General features: G+C 37.4%; 1 protein-coding gene across 1 annotated transcript in view; it reads left to right on the top strand.

Annotated features, from left to right (window-relative positions):
* LOC116160054 (nephrin-like) overlaps nucleotides 1-25,544 on the top strand; it is a 138,556-nt gene that overhangs the window by 73,875 nt on the left and 39,137 nt on the right. The window contains exon 8 of the mRNA XM_031473188.1: nucleotides 2,970-3,129. Within this exon, the coding sequence (XP_031329048.1) occupies nucleotides 2,970-3,129 (160 nt within the window). The remainder of the gene's footprint in view (nucleotides 1-2,969; nucleotides 3,130-25,544) is intronic.

Below are 25,544 nucleotides of genomic sequence, written 5' to 3'. Positions count from 1 at the left end.
ATTTAATGTAGAACAAAAAAGTATTCTTCGTAGTTTTTTATAAAGTTATTATTTTCTGAGTTATTCTTAAATAAGTGAGGAAAGTACCAAAAATCAAGATGGCGCCTCAATTTTCAAAGTGTTATGCAAAACGGAGACATCGGAACTTTTTATATGTTAAACCTAGCATATAATACTGCTTTTTAAAATAAGTCGCATCTTTATAATATTTTGTTTGGGGTTAACCATATAAAAAATTCTAGGTGTTATCGGCGTATTAGGGCGAAAATCTTTTTACTTGTTATTATCTTTCTGTTTTCTGCGATTGGTCTCGTTCGCTCACAGACCACATGATATACCAAATTTTTGGCTTTTGGTCTATTTAACAGATCTTCATCGTCTAGAAAGGCACGTTGTTTTAAGGTCTCAACAAATTGTTCCGTACTTACAGCTGTCACCTTCTTTTCAACTCCATTCACCCTCTTTGTATTTTTATTGCAAAAGTAAGTTTCGCGTTTGTCAATTGATGAATCCAAAATAATAGATTGAACAGACGTTGTTGTACCAGGAAGTTCTGTAGACGACGACGAAGCGTGAAATGGTCTGGGGGTTAATTGCTGATTTTTATGAAAACTGAAACCATTCGTGAACCGCTAATTCTGTTGATGATGAATCGGCAGGCTTTTAAGTACAATTGATTTCGGTTCTTGTAATTTCGATTAATTTCTTTACAGGTCCAGGGTTAATGTCAGATCCTTCTTCACTCTAAACAAATCCGGTATCCTAGAAACAATTTCTTAGTAACTATAATAAATCCGGCACGTAAGCAAAAAAATAGATAGAAAGTATTATCTACATTAATATTTAATTGTTTCCAAAGCCCTTGGTTGCCACCCCCGCAGGCTGAAGCGCAAGCAACTACACTATAACTAATTTCATGTAATCGCGTGGTGGTATTCTCTAATAATGCTTTTGTAACCCTCTGATCAATGTTAGATGCTGATACTGTAGGCAACATCAATACATCGATTGATCTTCACCCCAAAGTCGTAGTTTGCGTTGATAGTGTTGTTAAATGCCGCTGTAAATGTTCCATAACATGGTGCGTGGTATATCTCGCAGGGTCTTAGGGGACCGATTTTGCACGGACATACAGTCGCCTAGAGACTGGTATCTCGGATACACTTGCCACATTGCGTCCTATGGATCCGTTCCTACACCCATACTTCCCGGTCGCCCGGCGATTTTGCGGCTTTGGGGGACTGGTGGGCTGAAGAGTCGCCTTTGGAGTTTTTGTTTACATGGACGACTCGATCGCCCGTTGTTTTACTTATTTATTTATCGTATGAGTGGCACTCCCGGGTTACAGAAAGGAAAAAGGAAAAGGTCGTCGTGTTTCATTCCTCCGACATGCCTGACTACAGGGACGCCGGAGGCAGGCTGCTCAGGCTTGCCAGAGCCTCTTCAGCCAGAGAACGGGAATGTAAGAATATGTAAAGTTAGGGATGGGAACGGAAGGAACGGAGTTAGGGTGCTGAGGGGGAGAGCACTGCTCCAGCATTCGCCTCGTAGATTTCAACATAATGCTAGCATTATGCGAAGCTACGTATGTCTGAGGAAAACCCCCTGACAAAACCCCAGACAGAGCAGTCGGCAACGGGATTCGAACCCACGACCTCCCGAATAGCATCGGTGAGCCCAACCACTGCGCCACGCGCCTCGGTCGGGTTACAGGCGTTTCCATCGTATCAACAGCCGTCTATGTGACCTTTACATGCCCTCCGAAGCATGTTAGTCAGCAGATGTTTTGTACCACTAAAAACTGGCAAATTCTGGGATTCGAACTCGCCATCTGTCAGGTTGGAGTCCGAGTCTTAATACGTTACGGTCAGATAGAACTTCTGGCGAGTTTCATTGTGATTGAATTTTTAATGTATGTAATTAAGACTGTAATAGCACCTAGAAGGATATAATTACGAAGTTATGTACGGGGTTCCCATAAAACGATAACATCTTGTAAATCAGAACAGATTGAAACTGAAATATTTTCTCTTGCCATTTTGTTTTATTGTAAATTCATCTTCTAGTGAAAATGACTTATGAAAGACACGATTTTCGCATGATGTGGTTCGCCTATCCATCCTAAAGCTTCTCCCTAATCATCGATTTCCAATCCTAGTTATCTAACTTGCTACCATCTCAATTAAATATTTAAGCGAATTACGAGAAGAATAGTAGGTCACGTAAAAAATTGTTTTCAAATTTTCTACGTCAGATTTCTCAAGAAGCGTATTATAATATTAGGTTGCAATTAAACGGCACAGACCTCAACAACACGTGCACGTATAATTGAATTGAACACGAACAGTAGCTGCGATTCCATTTCTTTTCACTATCCCGTTGAAAACTAGGCCAAAAGCTTTATTCTCGGTTTTATCATCTAGAAGTTTAACGTCGGATTATTTGGGAAAGAACAGTATGTAAAATAAAAGGGAATCCTGTCAAATGACGCAAAAAAACATTACGGTAGTTTCATTAGAGCTCATTATTTGACAAAAAGCTACACATGTTGCCTTGCGTGTAAACGGCCGTATAACAGAGTTATAAACACGCACGATCGGACGCTCTTGTAAATTGCACTCCAGCCTTTGTAAAATTCTTTAACAAACGTGATTGAGTGAGTAGTATGCAGGAGCGTATAAATTTAAATACCTACCGCGCGACCATTATTTTTCGAAATATATGCACGACACGATTATCTGCTCTAATTATAAATTTTAATATCACGTTAGGGTGTTTTAATCGCTTTTTAAATGGTGTTAACAGACTATGGTTGTATTGTTGTACCCGATTAGATAACGTCGACGGACGTTTACTCCCTCTATAAATTCTCTTTAGGTTATACATAAAAATTCATAACTCTCATTATACGAAAGTAGATATTTATTTTTCATGTAATTTTTGCAAGTTGTTAATTGTGTACTTTACAGGGTGGCTTGGTGAGTCAGAACATGTCATCTGGAGTAATAATCAGCACACACAGTTTGGTTCTGCAAAGGGTGACGCGATGGCAAAGCGGCAGTTACACCTGTCTGGCAGCCAATAACAGGGGAGAAACTGTGAGCAAACCAGTAATGCTTCGTGTTAGATGTGAGTAACATTAACTTCATTATTAATGAATCACTGCGTACCTTTTTGAGCGGGGATATAAATTCAATTAGCGCCCTAGCGGTACGTGGAAAATAAAAATGTGAATAAATGTCGCGTTTCCGCATTTAACTCTTTCATATTTTATTCTGTCATCCTATAGTTCTGTTTTATAAAGGAACCACAAATTTTGCGTTGCAAATAAGAAATGCCTTTTTATACTCCTACTAAATGTGTATATCAGAGGTGTACGTTTCATTAATTTACGTTACTCAGATTTCTCCTTCACAATCAAAAATTATTATTATTTTCTGTACTAAAACTAACATGAAAAGTCGCAATTTAATGCAGAAGTACGAAAAATGTTTGCTTTACGTTTAGTTACAGTCGTTACCTTTCACGCATCTTTATCGACTCGAGATTTCCCATTTTGAGATACTTATTATTCAGAAGAAAAGTATTGTATGATATTCGGATGAAAAGTATAAAATATAAACAATAATGGTTGTCACAATCGAGGGTGATTTAATAATTGATGTCAAAATATTACAAGGTCAACGTTTACCTTTGAACTACAGGTCGAAACGGCTTTTCCGAGCCCAGAAGGACGCTTTTCTGCCTTATCTGTAACATATAAAAACACAAAAAAAAAAGAGGGATAGTGAATAGCGCGGCAAATAAATATTGCGATAGCAATGTCTAACGTTTGAAACTTGGGTACTCGTATACTAAAACCTTAATTAACACTCAATAAGAACCACTAATTCAATTTACGTTAACTAAACAAAAGCAAAATTTTGATTGACAACGAATTGTCCGTCCAAATGCGTAATATAAAAGTATGAACGTGGTAATGACACAAATAACGTAAATAAAAATCGTTGATATCTGTTTCGGATGAGTCTCTGTACCTTCAAAAACTAATTGTAGGTACATACCGTAAACGACCTTAGAACTTGCAAATATATCCGCATTAAGCATACAAAACAAGAGAAACACCTTACAGAAGGGTATACGGTCACATAAATCTCTTACGGTAATATCTGCATAACCTCTCGCGGCGAAAATAAAGAACTATTGAAAATGAAACCTATAATGCTCAACGAACTACATCTAAACTAAACGGGATTACAGAGATTACATACATGGTATAAGAATATCACTTAAATGAGAGTAAGAATCGAATGATACTTAAATCGAATATAAATTTGGAATTTTAAAATGAACATTTCAAAATGGTACATTGGTTTCTTTTAGCAAGCAACCAAAAATGTAGAAACTGCAAAGAAGAAGCTTCACTAACTCACAATCGTTCGTTTGGGCGCCTTTTATAAGCGCGCATGAATATTTACTTATTAATTTAGTTCGGAAAACGTCTCAAACGCTTTACCAGAGATGGGAAATTCCTTAGACCAGTTTCCAGCATTCAGCCGGTTGCTTCGAATTAGGTTTTCCTGCAGTTTTCCTAGTTCGTAAGGTAAATACCGGAGTAGTATAGAACAACTTAAGACCTTCTGCAAAGGCACCTCTAAAAAGCATTAGGTGGGTCACTCTGTAATAGGGCGCAAGCCTGTTAATGGCCCAGAACAAGATAGGGATAATAAATAATTAAATAAATAAAGCTTACTCTGCAATAAAACGGAGTGGTGGAAATTACTGTGCAAGAAAAAGTAAGGCTTTAGATACGGTGCGGTAAACTTAATGTAAAAGCAAAAATTAAACGGTACGAATGCAAAATAAATTTACGGAAAAGCTCAAAATTACGGTACATAACCGTAACTTTCAACGATGCAAAAGATCTTATGTTTCGGTCAAAACCCCAAGGGCAAAATATGAACTTACTATTCGGATAAACGCCAAAAGAAAAACGATCCCCTTTCAACAACGGTTACCTTTTATAAAATTCGGGTATGCCATGAACGGAACGATTTTCCAGGCAACACGGCGTATTCGGTTATTTCCATCCAAAAAACTTCCTTTATTAATTGTGAGGCCTGCGACGTTCTCTAAAATTCAAATTAGTTAAGAGCGCTTCTTTTGAGATCCCTCACGACCGTATCGGATGCTGTTTACTGCAACACATTTATTTAGCTACTGTTAATTGCACTTACTTAATTGGCCGGATTCAAATTTCTTAAATTGGTAGTCCCATAAGGTTCATTGTTAATTTCTCAGGTCGGCATAAAGATCTCTTATCAACTTGTTAACGGTGTAAAGCTGCCGTTTTAAAGCTCGTTTTAAATTATCATAGGAAACCAAAATCATCTAAATAACTACTTAACGGAGTTGAAATTCCAAAATATTAATTTGCCTCGTCTTCTAAATGACAAGAGGACGCAACAAAGACCATTGAAATATCTTGACGGGAACGATTTCAAACGGCAAATTAATTGTAGCTTTTATTTACGGTACTGGTGGCTGAAACACGACTCTATAAATTAAATCAAATACCTTTACCTTCTATCTTCAACTCCTAAACACTTTCGGCGCGCCAAACTTAAAACGCTTCTAGATACCGAATGTTCATCTACAGAGTGATCACTAAAACTGGTAAACGTCTAAGCGGAAAACAGGTGCTTGATGAGAAAATAATAATACTAGGATACTGAAGTTTGCTCAGTTTAGCCCCATATAGTATTAACCGCCTTCATCTTATGTTCAATTTACGTCTAGAAATTTGTTTAATGCGCCTCGTTAAATAAACTGGAATGGCGTACTGACGAAGATTACGAATTCGGGGGACCCATTGGAAACAATTACGCATTGCACGACTTCCTTTACATAAAGGACAATTTCGCTTAAAACCTGTTAAGCATTACAACCGTCCTGATAATTTAGTGCATAAGAGCTTTACCTTTCGTTTGCGTACCTATCTCAAATGAACAACTGTAGAAGATAGAAATACTACTACGATTTCACTTTACAACTTAATTATTTATTTCGTTTATTGCTATAAATTATCAATAGTAATTACATATTTTGCTGAGTAATGAAATTTAAAATTCTCTTTTCGGTAAAGGTAATCCTACAAACCAGAATTATTTACAATGCTATGTTCGCTGAAATGGTAATCTTTACACTTCACCACGTCAGTGCGGTATTCCACTTTACTTAAAGGGAGGCGTTATCCCAAGTTGACGACGGAAGGTAAATTGAATATAAAATTGGGGCGGTTAATACCATATGGGAATAAACTGAGCAAAAGGACTATATTAATCTATTAGTCTTGACGTTTATAACACATAAAATTAAGGTTTATATTCAAAAGTATTATTTTAAAATGAAGTAATTGGACGAAGGACGTGTTGTAATTTCCACACAATATGTTTAATCGGTACTATTAAGGTTTAATAAAATAGCAAGAGATGTAACTTCTTAACAATTGAAAAGCTCTGCAGGTTGTTGATTTTATTCTGATATCCCTTTTACGAAAAGTTTTTTTTTTAATTTTTAATGTACACAAGTCAATTTCGGTATACTGCCACACGTCCTTTTCACTGACAACCGTAGAATTGTTCTCGTAGTAGTTACCTTTTTCAGCATGAACGTAGGATGTAAACATAAGTTCGCATGTTTTGATGTCGTCTGTCAAAATCATCAAAAAACACGCACGTCCTAAAAAACACCACGAAAATACTTAAAAGTTAAACTTGTAATTTATAAAAACGCACAGATATTCTAAACTAGTATTTAAAAATACTAGGATGTGTGTTGGTCGTTAGGAATTTCCAAAAACTTGGTATTACAAGTTCAGAAATAAGCAAAGGAAATTAAAAGTGAACTGAAAGCGAATTTTACCACACTAAGCAACAAGATGCTTTTGAATTTTTCAGGAGACACATCCACAATTATCATATAATCCACAAACAACAACCTACACTAGATTTGAAAAATTTATAATATGATAGTTACAGATAGCCATTATCAATTATTGTGGAGTGACTAATTATTTATCAGACGTACCTGTACCTGTATGTCATAATTATAAATTTCAGATAAGAATAAATGGTCATTTTGTAAGTATGGTATAACTTATGTACTATTCGGCTTTGTTCGCACCTTTCCTGAACCCACATGTAACTGTGAAAGAGATAAGTGACAGGATATTCAAAAACACAAGGAGAATAGAGATCGGTCTATAGTTATGAATGTTTGTTTTCCTCACAATAGTAGGGCATTAAATCAAATATTTGGAGATGCCATACATAAATGTCCTTCGGTTGCTATTTTTAAATAACTACGATCAGTTTCTTAGTTTTCCTAGATTCGAATATCGTATTTTTCAACTAAGAGTTCGTACCTGAGAAATTTCGTATATTGTTTAGTTTTCGTTCATACGACTATTCGTGCACAGCTCAAATACTCTTGCAGGGATTTCCACATTTAACGTGTAGGTAAACTAATAATTTTCTGTGCTTAAGTTGGACACCAATGTTGACGGCGCAAAAACGGTCCGCATGCATATTTAATTTCATTTCATAACGTATTTTTATTGTCAAATGATTTTTTACCCTCCCTGAAATAAATAATTTGTATCGAGGGATCATTTTCACATATTTCGTTTTTAAAAAATAAACCTTTACATTCGTTTCTTAGGATATTTTTAGCGCATTTTTTAAGGATCAAAAAAATGTGCTGTTCATCCCTGTGATGTATCAGAAACGTTAAACGTAACGTGCAGGTTATCTGTTAAAAAACGTTATTTTGCGTTATATAGTATGAGCAAAGTACGTTTTCTACCTACACGTTGAGTTTAACGTTAGTGATACATCACATGGTTTGTCCGGACCCACTTCTGCGGTCTTTTAAGGGAATTGTACTCGAGTTCTGGATTTTTTTGCAATAAGTAACCTATACGTTGAAGTAGCCAGACGCCCAATTTCGCTGTCTTAAGGACGGAGGGGGCTCATCGAATTGAATTGGTTTGTACAAAGTATACCTTTCGTGACCGCATATAATTCCTTATAGATCAAGAACAGATTTGCGGAGGAGGGTACTCAGAAAGGGCGATTTGGACTTCTGGAAGATGTAATGTCAAAACTTGAAGAGCGAATATCTCGAAAACGGTTTGTCTGACGAGAGAGTACTGACAAAGGCAAATTGAATGGTCTGAACGAGACATATTGCTGTGACCCTATCATTCGGGCCGCATAAAAGCAATAAACGCAATACCCCGCGTTGGGCGCCAAATAAAAATGCTGTGTGCCATGGCCCGGCCAAATGAACCATACACAAAACGTCTTAAATCTAGCTGGCTCGCTTACTAAATTTCTCCCAGGACACATCTGAATTCCAAATTGTAAGGCAAATAATGGCAGCGGTTAAATTCCTTAAATTTCAAAAGGATTACTTACGCAAATTTTGAAGACATCTGAAGTCTATTGGGTACGGATCAACAAAATTAATTATAATTAAGCATGAGATATTTATCTGGAACGGTAAAAGAGTTCGAATAAACACACGATTTACATGAATTGACATAAACAAAATTTATTTTATACACACAAATAAAATTAAACATACAGTTCTCACAATCAGAAATAGACTACAACAAGGTCCGTTTACACACTCTGCATAAACGTTCGAAAATAATGCTAACTTATGCTACTTAAAATCCCAAAAAAATCCGGGCATTGCGAAACAGAAAAACGTACCGTACTAACTAAATTGTTTTTCTTTAACTTATCTTCTGTTCAGGTCACAGGAACGTAATTGTACTCGGTTTGAATTAAACTGGCTGGCCAAACACACTTAACATACGACCGATGTAGCGATCGCTGTCTGAAAACAGTAGACAACGTCAATGAAAAACTGCCACAGTCAAACTATTACATACGTGTACTTAAAACTGTCACTCGAGTTCGACCAACTTTCTGATCATTACGTAACGAATTTTGCTTGACAAACAATACAAAACTTAACGCAGGACGCGCGTCTTCTTGGCTTTCAAAGAACAGCAACTCGGCCTCGAAATTAGCCGTAAGGTCCCCTTCTTACGCCACCTTTGAAGTGTCTTCCCCAACTTCATCCAATTAACAGAACCTGGCAACACTACAACTCTGTTCCTAGACGCTCCTTAAGTCACGTAACACAATTTTACGCGGAATTCTCTGATCTCGGATAACAATTTTCTATGAACACACGTAATTTTTTTCCCGATAAAATACATTGTTATCTCTAATAAATTACATCAACATTTTAACAGAAGTAATCAAAGTGCTCATAAATTAAATAGTAACTATCACTTAAATGATTTAAGAAAACGAAATTGATAACAAAACTAAACAATAAATTGCCCTACATTTAACAATTCTAGGAAATACTCTTTTATTAGAAAAAAATACGCGACTTGGTTACAACTAGAAACGCAATACTCGCTTTGTGTTTACACGAAAAACGCAACCGCACTAACTAAATAATATGAAAAGAAACTTCTTTGCATAGCCCGCCGCTACTCCTTCATTGACCAATAGTTTGCCTTTGTGGCATGCCAATCATTTAATTCTGGAGATGGCGTCCGCAGTCGGTATGGGGACATCCCAGGGCACACTTCTTATTCTTGGTCAGTCTATATCGATGTCTACCCTACTACTGCTATGCAGTGCAGACTGCCGCACCTGCTAAATAGAACTGAAATATATTCACCTTGTGAAACATCCATGATACTGCGATCTTCACCGCGTCACCCTGAAATCCTGCTTCCATCACAGGCAGTTTAATGAGGGATCCGCTCCGCTCCGAGTGCTAATCCACCCTCTACAGATCCATTCAAGGGCGGCAATTGAATGTGGAAAAATGACGGCGTGTCTGATCTCGAATATAAATTTTAAAGTCGCCTCTTAACGTCTTGTACCTCAACCGCCAGGATTTGTAGTTAAGATGTACAAATCATCAAGCGGCCCTCGAGCTTTTTAACTCGTCACCCTCGAGAATATAAACATCACTTTTATGCCCTTAATACATAAATAGCTATTACCGACAGTATGGTGAAATAATAGGTAAATTGAAAAGCGTAGGAAAACGGAAAGATAAGCGATTTTTAATAATCAGATACGCATGCATTCAGACACAAAATTTAGTTGTTTAACTCAATCTCGCCTTCAAAATAAACTAATTGAATAATATATCGAATTTATTCTGTAAAGAAAGAAAATGACTAGGAGTTTTCAATTAACGATTTATATTTTTCCCTTTCCTTGCGACCCCCTTTCCAATCTGCAGTCCCACGCACAATTCTAGAAATTTCTAGATCAACAATTTGGAATTTATTCTTAAATGTAACTAAACAATAACAAAGGTTAAAAAATTGGTTGAACATTCATTTATTGTACCCACCTAATATTTCTTTATTAACCAGTTTATGGTTGGAAAAATGTTGCTTCTCTTTTTTTCCATAGTAAGAAAACTTTCATGCTAAAGGAGAATTTTTTTAATTATTCGGGTTGAAATCTTTTTCTTGTCATCTCCATCCAATGTTGACAGCATCTTCACCATAGATAAAACAGATTAATGCTGATTTTAGACAGTGCATTTTTCAATGTGGTCCAAATTGGACACTTTATTATGAAAACACCTTTTATGAGATCGAAAAAATATAGGTCCAATACCGAAAATATCAATATAATAAACATATCGACTAAACAATATTGAATTAATATTGGAAATATGTGAGGCTACATTGCCTGATCAACATTGCGAGTATATATATTTTTTTGCATATTGATTTAAGCAATATAGATAGAACGTCGATGTAAACAATGTTGGATACTTAATATTAAACCAATATTGAACCATGATTAGAAATGTATATATATATGTATATATATATATATATATATATATATATATATATATATGAATTTTACAGTTTTAACATGTAGGTCCAACATATAAAACGATATGTAATATTGCGCCAACATATTTATATTGGGCCTATACATATATCTCCTTTCTGATGTCAAGATTATGTGCTACCTGGGTCGGGGCCCCTACTTACATATATCCGCTTTTATTACCAGGCTATGGATAAAACACCTGAATCTGAATCCAACTCGATGATTCGGTTTCTGGCATATTTTGCAGACATATTCGGTGCAACATTTCATGCCCTCTTTAAGGCATGCGCATTTTTCATTTGTACACGCAATAGTCGTCATATATCATTTGTCACACATTTCTGAAGTGACATCACAGGTTCCCAGGAGTCCTTGTTCTATTGACCCATCAACAATTGGCAGGATCTTAGAGAGGCAGGTGATTTTCATGACAGTGTAGCCACATTCTTGTTTGGTATGTAGTTCTATACTAAAACAGTGCTCCAAACTAAATCTATTAGATATAGTGCAACGTCCTGACCATAATATTGTAACCCATAAATATAAATAACTAGAGAACAAATTATAAATAAATCCATAGCTGTAAGTCGGCAGTTATAATACCAATGATTCGAAACTAAAATCCACGAATAATATAAGAGGGTAGTTCAAGGGAAACACATTTCACTAAGCATTCCTTGGTTCGTAGTCTTATTTTTAACGTTTTGAAGTAAGCACTTTTTATTTTTCAAACTCTACGAGATGATGCTCACATATTTTCAGTGCCACGTTTCGTCTTTCAGAAACCATCATCAACATCATAGTTTTATACGGACCGGAAAAAAGTGCACACTGAGTTCAGTAGCTTTTTTTATTACGAATACAATGTTGTATGGCACAGTACGATTCTGTATTAATATAATATAATAAACAATTATTAACATTTTGGTGTAGTAGATGTTTACAAAATGTCAAAATAATTCACTGATGGTTCCTTTAAATGACATAATAAAGAATCATGTGCCATACATCGTTGTCGATGGTTTCTCAAAGACGACAACTTGTTTCTAATTTCTATATAATCTTATGGTTTCCGATTTCCCCGTGTTGATCCTTTTTATCTTGGACACACTGTATATATTGATACAATATATTACTATAAGGAGTCAAGAGGGGGGCGGAGAAGAAGGTAATATGATTTGGTAACTACTCAACTAAACTGTTCAGTCACAGCACGTAAGTAACTTAACAATCTGGAATAGCATTTATTTCCATAACGTGAAATTTTTGTCCGTAAAAAAAGCACTAAGCTAAAAAAATGTTTTTCATGGACAAGTTTGCGCGCCATGGTAATTGCCCCCGTGGCCCATCTCGCCACCGCATAGATATGGCTTGTTTCCTGTTCATCCACTCCAACAACCTTCCATATTCTTTATAATAAGCTTTTGCATTCGGATTTTGTATCTACTAACTACAAGAGCACGAAGCAATATCATATTTCCTTTGTTATCAAATTTAATTAAGAATTATTATGTAAGGCCTGCCAATTCATAATTGAATAGATAACTCATATGTAAGATCATGTGGATTGTGAGGTTAATTGCCCATCCCAAACTAGTTAAAGGAAATTAAGTGCTTCTCCAGTCTGACAGTGCTAATATGTACTATTTGCAAAATTGTCTCTTTTATAGATTAATTTGCTACGTCAAATTAAGCGAAAAGGACTTCAGTATTAGCTCCTGCTGGAGAGCTAATTGAAGCAATTTATTTAATACCAACTGTTAATATTTTAACGACGTGGAATACGAAAGTTCCCGTTTTATTTTACGATAGTAGGTACAGCAAGTTTTAAAGAAAAGTAGTAATACTAGAATTACATTTGAAAGAAACGAATTAAATGAAATACTATAAAACGTCTCGAATTCGAAACTATAAAACAACAATGCAGAAAGGAATCTAAAGAACAATTCTAGTAAAATTAAACTTTTCTAAATTTATCCAACTTGGAAACGTGTGATCGGCAAAATACTCTTTTCATTCCTAGCGACAAAACAAAACTTCGGCATTTTCGGTTAGGTAAAATAAGGTCGATTGCAACAACTTTCCTGTACCACCATCAGTTGATTCCGTTAGACGTGATCGCATCTAAAATCCCTGGGGTTCAGTTTATGAACCTAAGTCTGCGTAAAGGCTGCAGCACAACACAATGCTGTCCAAACATTTTCGGTTAAAGTCTTCCCTTCTCGTGTTTAAATTCCTTTTAATGCGTTTACGTTTGGTTTTGTTTAACAAAATTGTGAGAAAGTTATTAATTTAGTTGTACTGTGTCGTATGTCCGATTTCTTCCATTTATGCATTATGTATTTCTAAACGATTTTTTAACGTTCCTTAAAAAAACGCACAAAGCCCATCTTATTTGTATGTAAAACAATATTAAACGAAGTAGCTCGCAAATACATTCTTTTAAACATCTCGATATTGTATCCGGAGGACAAAGAAAACGCTCTATTGTATTCGTGATGTGTGTTACCCCGAAACATTCTCTACCTTTTCATCGCATAATACATATTAGAAAACTGAATAGTACATGCAAATTGAATTCTGGATGTTTTCTTACTTTTTCACAAAAGCTACGACGCATTTTCTAATTCAATCTAGATTCCTCTTCGGCAACTTAATCTGCCTCCAAAATTAGTTTTTCGAACGACACACATATGCTTGAAGTAGGCTTTCGTCGTAACGTTCCTATTAAATTAGACTTTTAATTAAATCTGGGCGCGGAGACTACGAACCCTTTCGTGTTTACATGAAGGTATTTCATTGGACGGGGACGGCCTTACTAGAAAAATGCGCCCCAAATACGATATTATAAATTAACGATACGTATACAACATTTTATACGTAAAATTGATTAATTGCTCACAAATTGAAAGGTGAGTTATTTCTATGCGGCTTTATCAAACATTCTGGTTAATTTTCGATTCCGAGGGATGAAAAATAAACATTGAAAGACTTAATTAATTATGGGGCGTTTATACACGTTTTCGCTACCTATTGAATTTCTTCAGACATGAGTAATTTAGAATGCGTACATTTCAAGTTTGTTTCTATAGTAAACGTATTTGTATGAAAGCTCTGACGATCGTCTGTAATTATTCTGTAATGCATAACGTAATACGTTGGATTTATTCGCTTAGGTAATGTGTCTGATATTAATATGATAGTATTACTACAATGATAGATTTCAATATTACTTTTCATTCGATTGCGCAGTAGTAAACCAGCGATCTCTCCTCTGCCGGATTAAGCAAATGAAAACAAGTTAAAGAAAGTAATCGTAAACGATTTACAAAAACCGCATTTCCACTTGCATTCATTTCCCATTTGTAAGATGCAACTTCTGTTAAAATCGTAAAAATCCGGCCACAAATATGAAAGATAGCGTTGCACATGTGCAATCCATTTTTGCCATGCTACTTCAATTTCAGTTTATAAGAAGAATTTCATTTTAATGTTTTTCTAAATAAGAAAGTTGGAACTGCGCATGCGCAAAACCAAATTTTGAAACTGGCGATTCATTTTCCTTTATTCCAAGTACCTATGTATCAAATTCCATTTAAATACTTTTATAAATAAAAAAGTTTTCAATTTGGTTTATAAATGGTCGAGATGCGAAAAGGGCACTGTGAATTTTGAATCAATTCGACTCAACTTTTGGCATTGCGTATTATATGGTTAAATCTATGCCCATATTGAATTTCATGCAATTCAGTTCATAACTAACGGAAATGTCAAAGCGATCGGACATTTCTAAACAAAGTTATCGTTCACACGGACAGATAGATGGACAGACAGACATAGGGACAAACGGACAGACCAACAGACGGACGACAGACAGCAATACACAATTATAAACGATCTCTAGGATCGTTAATAAATGGCAAAAGTGTAAAATTATGGAACATGTAAAAATGGTTTTTTGTTTTTTTTACAATAACTTTTTTAGCAATAAATGCAGAAAAAATTTCCTTCCTTGGTGAAAGCCTCGACACCATAACGAACCAAATAACGAAAAAAGTAGAACAATAGCTTATAAGATAAAGCATTTCATTTTATTTTCATGCCATATTGTAATATTACATTTAATAAAAGTTGAATGCGACCCAAATTTCGAGCCGTTAGTTACTTTTTTCACTTTTAAGTTGTCGGATTGATAAGTTGGCGACAGATTTCAATGTTATTTTTCTTTGATCAAATTGTTGATAACATTTTTCGTGTAATGTCCATATATGGTCATGTAACGCTGTATTTCAAATCCCATTGGGGAACGATAAATGGTCATGAGCTTTGGATAATAAAAAGTAGCGTCGGGGAGGATTCCATTTTGAAAGAAAGAATTGGCAATAAGTTGTGGTTGTTCCCGATCGTGGGAGATTTTCCTGTGTGTCCAAAGGTCGATGGGTTATTAAGCAATTAGCGAAAGCATCTTCTAACCATTGAACCAGTTAAGTTTGAACCGATACAATTCCATTTATGTGTACGACAAAAATCATTCCAGAAAGGAACTTTAAGGACCGGTTAAATCATTCTAAATGTAAGTTATCCATTCGTCACGAATTTCTATTACCAGTGTTTCCTTTTTCAGGGAATCAAGCACCTTATTAAACTATTCCGACCATAAAAATGTGATATATCGATCCATCGTCAAAGTTATTTTGTTTAAACTCTCTAGTTCGAAGGTCAGCGTTAGTCTTTTGTGTTGGTGTGATAAGAGAGATTTGATTGAATTCCTTAATCCGTACGCTTGGTATTTAGGGATTATTTTCATTTTTATTAACTCATACGGAATTACTTCTGTCGGTAATCGATTTTGTAACGTAAGGAGCTCTATTACGAATAATTAATTTCAAACCACCCACCAGCGTCATATTAACGTATTCCTATACAATTTCATTTGTTTCTTTTTCTATGTACCTAACGGTAGAGCGGGTCACATATATTCAGGGGTTTTGATGTCCATAATTTGTGGAGAATTATCCATACTTCATGTCGGGGAGATATTACTTTTAAATACGTACTTACATATTCATTTAGAGCATTTGAATTTTGGTTGGGTCGTTAAATATTGGCCTTATTCAGCTAAGCTGTACTTCCTAGCTTTCGTGGCTGGCTGAGAAATTTATGTCGAAGCTAGGTGGCGCCCTGAAGGCTATTAAAAACGAAGAGTAAGTATCTGTAGCAACCTTCAAGTTTGGATTGAGTCCCGTGAACCACCGACGATTGTTTTTAATAGCTCGCCCTCACCCTGAATAAGAGCATATCTCTCTCGGCTATTAAGTCAATAGAGCTAACTGGCCGGTGAGCAGCGTGTGTTCTGTACAAGGCATAGTTATAGCGGCCTGCTTTTTCCTCAGCGTCCGCGTTATAAGCGTCAATACGATTTTACTTTATTTCCCTTATTCTTAAATTATATTGTAGGTATAATAAACAAGACATCGTCAGCAAACAGAGCTAATAATTACAAGTTAAAAAGTAATCGTAAACGATTTACATAAAGCGCATTTCCACTTGCATTCATTTCCCATTTGTAAGATGCAACTTCTGTTAAAATCGTAAAAATCCGGCCACAAATATGAAAGATAGCGTTGCACATGGGCAATCCATTGTTGACGTGCTACTTCAATTTCAGTTTATGAGAAGAATTTCATTTCCATGCTTTTCTAAATAAGAAAGTTGGAACTGCGCATGCGCAAACCTAAATTTTGAAACTAATGTTAGATTTTCCTTTGTTCCAAGCGCCTAAGTATCAAATTTCACTTAAATAGTTCCATAGATAAAAAAGTTGGCACGGCGCATGCGCAAAATAAAATTTTGAAACTGGCGCTAGATTTTCCTTTATTCCAAGTGCCTATGTATCACATTTCATTTAAATTCTTCCATAAATAAAAAAGTTGGCACTGCGCATGCGCAAAGCCAAATTTTGAAACTGGCGTTTGATTTTCCTTTATCCCAAGTGCCTATGTATCAAATTTCGTTTAAATTCTTCCATAAATAAAAAAGTTGGCACTGCGCATGCGCAAAACCAAATTTTGAAATTGGCGTTTGATTTTCCTTTATTCCAAGTGCCTATGTATCAAATTTCATTTAAATTCTTCCATAAATAAAAAAGTTGGCACTGCGCATGCGCAAAACCAAATTTTGAAATTGGCGTTTGATTTTCCTTTATTCGAAGTGCTTATGTATCAAATTTCGTTTAAATTCTTCCATAAATAAAAAACTTGGCACTGCGCATGCGCAAAACCAAATTTTGAAATTGGCGTTTGATTTTCCTTTATTCGAAGTGCTTATGTATCAAATTTCGTTGAAATTCTTCCATAAATAAAAAAGTTGGCACTGCGCATGCGCAAAACCAAATTTTGAAATTGGCGTTTGATTTTCCTTTATCCAAGTGCCTATGTTATCAAATTTCATTCAAATACTTTTATAAGTAAAAAAGTTTGCAATTCGGTTTATAAATGGTCGAGATGCGAAAAGGGCACTGTGATTTTGAATCGATTCGATTCAACTTTTGGCATTGCGTATTATATGGTTAAAGCTATGCCCATATTGAATTTCATGCAATTCAGTTCATAACTAACGGAGATGTAAAAGCGATCGAACTTTTCTAAACAAAGTTATCGTTCACACGGACAGATAGATGGACAGACAGACAAAGGAACAGACGGAGAGACCAACCGGCAGGCGACAGATAGAAATGCAAAATTATAAACGATCTCTAGGATCGTTAATAAACGGCAAAAGTGTAAAATTATGGAACATGTAAAAAACGGTTTTTTGTTTTTTTTACAATAACTTTTTTTGTAAGCGGTACAGAAAAAATTCCTTCCTTGGTACAAGACTCGACACCATAACGAACCAAATAGCGAAAAAACTAGAACAATAGCTCTTAAGATAAAAAACTAGTACGGTTTTTTGTTTTTTTACAATAACTTTTTTTGTAAGCGGTACAGAAAAAATTCCTTCCTTGGTACAAGACTCGACACCATAACGAACCAAATAGCGAAAAAAGTAGAACAATCGCTCTTAAGATAAAGAACTAGTAGCGTCGCAAAGTTAGCGGACGGACGGACGGACGGACAAAGTGGCCCCAATAGCGCATTTTTTTTTTTTTTGTGGAAATGCGCTAAAAAATACTATAAGAAACGGCGTGTATATTTGATCTTTAAAGCACTTGCAACGTTTGAAGCCTCTTCGCGTGGTGCCTTTAAACTCGTTGCGCGTGCTTACAGACTCGATTATGCACTTGTTCCTTAATATATACGTAAACAAATGTTACAAAATGAACTAAAAGCTTTTAGTTTCTACATGAAAGTTCCTTCCATTTTTTTTTGCAATTAAAAGATTTTCAATTCATTCACAGCAGTTGACATTCAAAATATTGCTCTGAGCTGACTTAAGTTTCAATTTCATACATCAGATCTTCAGGTACCAAACGAAATGTGAATACTGTATTGAATACTTGGCGGTTTAAAGTAGAGTACGTAGTCTTCATTTAGTTCATGAACTCGCAATGCACTCTCATCTCTGGACATTGCCGTTTATTAGCATTCGACATAAAACGAGCTTCATCTTTTTACGGACCTAATTTTCTAAGCAATTGCTGTAACGGACTTCCATTGTAGACTAAAATTGCAATCACGACAGTTACGTGGGTTTATCCTTAACTATACTTAAATTTATTAAACATTGTAAAATCATGCACGAATGGCGATTCCGCGATTTACGGATTCTAGAAAATAAATTGTACTCGTTAAATTGTAACGAAATGATTTGAATATTGAATTTAAGGCGAAGCTTTAATATATCGGGATATATTGGCGGTCGCTTTCTGCGGTATGCACATTCGTTGCCAGGCTTCACACGGTACTATTTCAAATCTATCACATTCTATTGACAAATTCTCGCAAAACTACACCTGCATTGCGGTAAATCGGAAAACGACTGGTTAATGTCCCGCTGCGATGGATGTTGATATCTTAATTATGGTTGTCTGCAAATGAGGTTCTAAGCAGGAAACGATTTTCCATTTTATTGCATTATCTACACACTACATTTAGACGTGTCGCACAATTCAATGCATTTGTTGACACGAGCGCAACCAAAAATCTATGACGGAGAGAGTAGGAGCTCTACTTTGGCTCACATTAAACGCCGGTTGCAAAATTAAACATTTCCGTCACGTAATCCACTGGTAAATTCACGCCATATGCAATTAAATGCATATTTGTTCCGGCATGTGTACGTTTTCACACAAAATGTACCTACGTATTTTGACTTGCCGCAAACATAATCGGAATTAAACGTTGCAAACAAAAGTGAATAAGTAATTGTGCTAACCAAAATACAACCGAAACTTAATTCAAAGCTAAAGACGAATACAATGCAAAGATTAGGCACCGAGTTTGTACTATTATATGAATTATCATACACCGCAATGGGAAAAGGTTACGAACAATCGTTTCCCGAACAATAGAGCGCGATTCGCGATTACGGATTATCGTAATTCATTCAGGAAATTATTACGACCATCTTATTTGCATCTATAACGAGTGATAAGGATGGAAGCATATTAGAGTTATATCCTAAAAGAATTTCGAAACGGGGGTGTGCGCCCTTACCGACAATGATATACGTTCCAATAAAACAGTGATGTACGACTTACTAATATAAAGAATCGATTTTCTTCACCAAATAAATCTCCCCGGCATCATAATCTACAAATTAGCATCTCGCTACGAAATGTGTAATTATCAATTAATTCATCATTGCTTCGATTTTATGTTTCAGTCTTCGTAAAATACAATTATTTACGAATTCTAATTGAAGGGATTACCTTTCGTGCTCATCTCGCAATATTGATTTTAGATCTTCATTAACAACTTCCGATTGCTGTTAAAATTTTTTTCATGGCTTATTTCCCAGTGAGTGATGATATTGGCAGGGAAATTTCTATAAAGCTGATCGTCTGCCAATTTATTGTTTTGATAGTCAAAACGGCAGTGACCGCAGCGACGGTGTTCCCTAAATTTGCAACGATGTTTGAACATGTTAATAAATAATATATACATGCCTCTTACAAGAATGAAAATTTGCTTTAGTGTTGTCAAATTTTAACAGGGAAGAAAACTACATGCACTGCATGAATCACTCCATAATCACTACAGGCTTTCCCAAATACCTTCATGAAAAAATTCGCTATCGAACCGATGTTCACAATATTAATATTTGTGGAAAGGGGTTATTATCAATGCCAATATTTAAATATTGTTGAGATATTTGAAAATGCCTGCTTTCCTTAACGCCTTGATTTAGCTTTAATTATTGTAAAATTAGGTAATAATGAAAAAGCAGGCAGTTGTTTTTCGTTGCCATGAATAGTTAGTTGTAGTAACACAAAAAAATCGCTGATTGAATTGTTTCATTTTGGGTATTACTTTTTCATATTTTTGCTCACTTGTGTTCATTAAAGTTTTTTCTACTTTCCATGACTATCGCTTCTTGTAAGAACTCCAAAAAATATAAAACAAAAAAAATGTAGGTACCAAAGATTTTTCTCCTACAACATAACTTCACTATACAATGCCCTCTTCCGATTTAAAATTATACCCTTTAAAATCATTTAAATACAAAATACGTCTCATTGTATGGCAACCAGTTTTACATTTACATCTTATAAATTCTAGCAATTCTTGTGGGGCAGGGGGAATGTCTGTCTTTATGGGGAACATTTTTCCATTGATCAATTCCCAGCCCCATTGTAAAGGATCCAGCTTGTTTCCTATCCATTGTTGCACCTGGTGATACGTTCGAGCAGCTGATGTTGGAGGCATTGTCTCCGGCTTTACGAATGACGTGCTCGCATAAACTTGATCCGAAAATAATTTCGCTCTCAACTGATTTAAACTTTCAATTCGTTTTCCTTTATAACCTGCTACTAGCGATGCAGCAAACGTTGCAACGCGGACCCTATATTGATGGGACGCCAATTTTCGGGACTTCTCCTGTCGCCGTCCTTGGGGATAAGGACCGTTCGCGAGGCGCGCCATGAGCCTCGATCTCTTCGGTCGTAATAGGGACGTATATCCCGTTGGACGGCTCCGGATGGTCTCGAATTGGCTCCTCATCCAGAGTTGATGGCCTGGCGAAAATGGCGGTGTAGAAATCCTCGACGTCTGCCATTGGGGGAGAGACCTCTTCGGCCGACAGAGGTTTGCCGTCTAATATCGAGCTCGCCAGCAGCGTATGGTTTTTGGCGTAGAGATCTTGCGCCTTTGCGAAATGAGATGCTCGTCGTAGCGTGCTGGTGGCGGAGGTGGAATGGGCCTGGTGTGTGTTTTAGGCGGCTTCCTCTGTCGGACAGGAAAGCGGACTTCCATGTATGCCTGGATGGCGCTCTCCAGCGCTGGAACCGTGTCTGATAAGGCAGAATGGAGGAGCCTCTCGGTCGTTGCTTCCCCGGCCCCGCCCTTTAAAACAAGCAGGCGGCCGAGGAAGAAGGCGTCCTCTCGGGAGTCGTGGTGGAAACATGTCGCGACTCGGAAGTTCCTCGGCTGGATCGGTGGTAATTATCTCGCCCCTCGCGGGGGGAGCGGCCGGTGGTGATAGGCAGGGTGACGTCATTGAGACCTTGATGGTGGTGGTGGGGGGGACACGGCTACCGTCCTCTGCTTCAGGATGGACTCCCTAGGTGGAGTGGGAGTCGAGCAGGTCCTCTTGCGTTTCATCCCGAGAGACTCGGCGGCAGGAGGTGTTGGGGTGCCGCAAGGTGGAGAGTCCCGAAGCCGAGGCCGTGTCGTCGGTGGTTGCTGCGTCGGGGACGAAATCCGGCGTTTGGTCCCCTTCGGTGCGGGCACGTCCACTGAAGAGCTGGCACTCGGATGGTCGGTGCCAAGTCCAGGGTCTGGCACGTAGTCAGAGATGTTAGTTGACTGCTGAGTGGGGGTGACCAGGCTGGGAGGTGCATCGGGCGGCGGTTGGGCAGGAGGGCGATCGAATATCGGCTCGGGAGCAGCTGGTGGGGCCAGAGGTGTTGGGGGCCCTGGCGATGATACACTGGAGCGCTTCGCGGCGGTTGGTGGGGTGGAACCCGAAGGTGGTTTGGCTCAACCTCTTCCTCTCGCTGATGGCGCGCTCCAGGTAGGCTGGATACTCCGCTCGCTCCCGGCGATGACGGATTTGGTGTTTGGTCAAACCCGTTGTCGCCACTGCTTCCGATTCTCAACATTTAAGGCATTTCTTCATCTGTCAATCCCAAAAAATAATTAATCAAGCATATATAAATAAATCAAAATGCCATTATGCGTACCGAGTAGCTGTCACGTGCCACAGCTACGCTTGGGAAATCGTATCTTCCAACGCAGCGTGTCTACCGATACTAATCTTTTTGGTGTCTTATGACATCAACTTTTTGAAACAAAAATTTCATCTTTGTAGAAATAAGTTCAAATGAATACTTTTTATGCATCTTGCGTGGGTGGTAGACTTGTTATAGCAACGCTTTTAGCTCGGTAGACTATTACCATACTTCATTTTTACGTATACTTAATTACTGTACAAATTTTAATTCTAAGGCAAGTACATATTATTTATTAACATGTTCAGAACATTGTTGCAAATGTAGGCAACACCGCCGACGCGGTAGACTTGTGTTTTGTTTACTTGTACTATCAAAACAATAAGCAGACGATAAGCTATATAGAAATGAGTGCCTCCTGGACTATAAACAGAGCACACGGACAGATAGCAATGCAAAATTATAAACGATCTCTAGAATCGTTAGTTAATAAAAGAAAAAGTAAAAGGAAAGCACTGAAAGTATGTTTTTATGCAATTAAAATCCATAGTTGATTAGTTGCTGCAAATAGAGTGACGTTATACTCTAGGAGGATCCAGTGGCAGTCAACCTGTATGTAAATTATAAAATCTGTAATTTTGCCAAGTAGGTCTCTTATACCAAACTTTTTAGGAGACTCGATGGTGCCTGCCTGCCGTCTGTCTGTGAACACGAGAACTGGCAAACACTTGGACCGATTCGGTCCCAACTTGACACAGTTGACCTTTATGTCACAATAGCCTATTGAAAATGAATCAAATCCGATGACCCCATAGGGTCACATTGAGGAAGTTTACCACGCGTCTGTCGCTTTTCTATAAAGCTTTTTATGTTTATTTGCAGGCAACTAAATAACGATGCAATTAATATCAAAACAGGCTTCCGCAGAAAACAAAGGAGCTATAATAAACAAATGTGAAGCATATGTAGAATTACAATTCGATTGTATCGAAAACCAATATGTAATCAAACGTTAAACCGGAGAATCGACTAAAATAACAAAATTTACCTTTGAACTTTGGGTCGGAACCTGTTGAGCTCAAGAGGGCGCGTTTTGCAAATTTGTAACAGACCAAAAAAAACAAACAAATAAGAGGGGTTAGTGAATCACGCTGTATATAAAGTATTTCGAAATAGCAATGTTAACGTCTGATACGGAAGGCTAATCGTACACTAAAACTGTAATTAATACTCAAAAAGAATCAATAATTCGAATGGCCTTAGACTAGCAAAGACAAATTTGGTCAACTACGATTATCCTTACAGTCCGGGTATAACAGCATAAAAGTGACATTAAGTTAAAAAAAATACTTTTTCCTACAACTGTCAAAAAAACCTGGCATTTTCTGACGAATTTCGAAACACGGAGTACTAGATTTTTAAACGGTTAATTAATAAGTAAGGTTGCTCTCGACAACGTGCGCGAAACCGTCAACAATAGTATTTCGCACGCATGACAAAGTTGAACTTAAAAGCAAATTTAATTAACAATCGGTTCAGTTGTAGAATAGTATAAAATTGAAGCGTATTAACTTACAATTTGACGATAATATGAAATCACGGCGCACTGCTCGGCCCTGCCAATGGTTCCTCGGGATCTTCTCCGATAGGCACAGGCAAAGGTGGATAGAGGTCGGAAGCAGCTCGCATGAATTCATGAATAAGGCGAGTCAGAGAAACTGGACGCTTAAACAAGAATTCTGCAAGATACCCTGACATATGCGCCTCCCTGCGACCATATCTTGAAATTCCTCCTCGCACGTCTCTTTCCAGCCTCTCGATGTTTTGGGTGTACGCGTCAGTATCGGGTTCCACAAAGGTAACGCTGTGGTTAACGGTGAGGTGACGGAAACCTTCGGTACCTAAACACTGGTAAGAGCGCCAACAATCGGAAATGATTGTGGTGCCTAAAAATGTAAACGTTAAAATAAGCATCGCACTAGTCTGCTACGTACCTACCAGGTCGTATGTGTTCTCGTATAAGCTCAAGCAAGGTATCCGTGGTTCGATCCGGAACTGGAACGATGAAAACGTTGCCCGAGCCTCGCTCGTACCCTCCGAAGATCCACTGGCCCTCGATTCTTCTCCCACGGTTGTACTTCCTCTTGCAGATCTTCGCTTCGTCGATCTCAACGGTTACTCCTTCTCCACCGAAAAGAACAGAACGACGTGTTAAATAATCCATACATACCTCTCGACAGAAACTGCTCCAGTCGACGAAGGTCCTGGACGAAACTTGCAGCTGTTACATGATAAACCTCTTCTTCGGATGGTGAACCATGAGCCAGCACGCAACGAATCGACACACGGTTGAGACGTGCAGATGAGATCCCTCGAAGAAGGTCCCCTTCTTTGCGATAACAGAAAACGAACACTTTATAGTCTTCCTAGTTTTCGGTACTCTCATCTGACGCTGGCATCTAAAACGAAGTCGGGTGTCTTCTCGTGCAAGGTAGCAATCCTTCTTGCACGTGGGGCAGGCGACGGGTCCGGGAAGCACAAGATGATCCTGCAAAAAAAAGCAGGTCCCGTTCGCGGTTATACGAAATGGCTTCTACCATAACGTGGTGGCTGCTGGGTAGGATTAATTGCATCTGAATAATCAGATTATTGATTTATTTACACACAGCGCCACATTCACGTTTGTAACGGAACATTGTATAAAATTTGTTATTAGCTATTATTTGTTATAAACAATTGCGGTGGGTTTGGTACGGTTTTTTAGTATCGTGGGACTCCCCCCCCCCCTTGACCCCTGTGAAATTTGGTTGAAATCGGTGTTACCCCCCGGATAATAAACTATTAATCATACTTTAGACCCGGCTCATATTCAATAGCACTGATCCTTGAGCTCGTAGGAATCGATTGGTGAAGGTTTGACATCGCTGTCTCTTTTTGTTCTCGAGTTATATGAACAGACGGACAAAACCATCACATAAGTGGAATTTTTTTTTCTTTCGAAAAATTTCCCTAAAAACTGGTTTTCACAAATATATTTATGACACATTAAGTAAATATGACGACTTGACTGAACATAGTTACTCACTCGAAACACAAAGGGTAGCATTGGTATTAATTATATAAGGGAAGGGGTCATTATGCCCGCAGGGTTAATTTGGGCCATCTTCCCCTATACACGAAAGCACGACCATCAACCATCGTGAATGAGGACAAACGTCTATATTAACAATCCGGCCCTGGATTTCTTGTTA

This window comes from Photinus pyralis, unplaced genomic scaffold, assembly GCF_008802855.1.
Source record: "Photinus pyralis isolate 1611_PpyrPB1 unplaced genomic scaffold, Ppyr1.3 Ppyr1.4_LG1, whole genome shotgun sequence".
Classification (NCBI taxonomy): domain Eukaryota; kingdom Metazoa; phylum Arthropoda; class Insecta; order Coleoptera; family Lampyridae; genus Photinus; species Photinus pyralis.
Note: the sequence above shows the minus strand (reverse complement) of the source record. Positions and strands in the feature narration are given on the sequence as shown.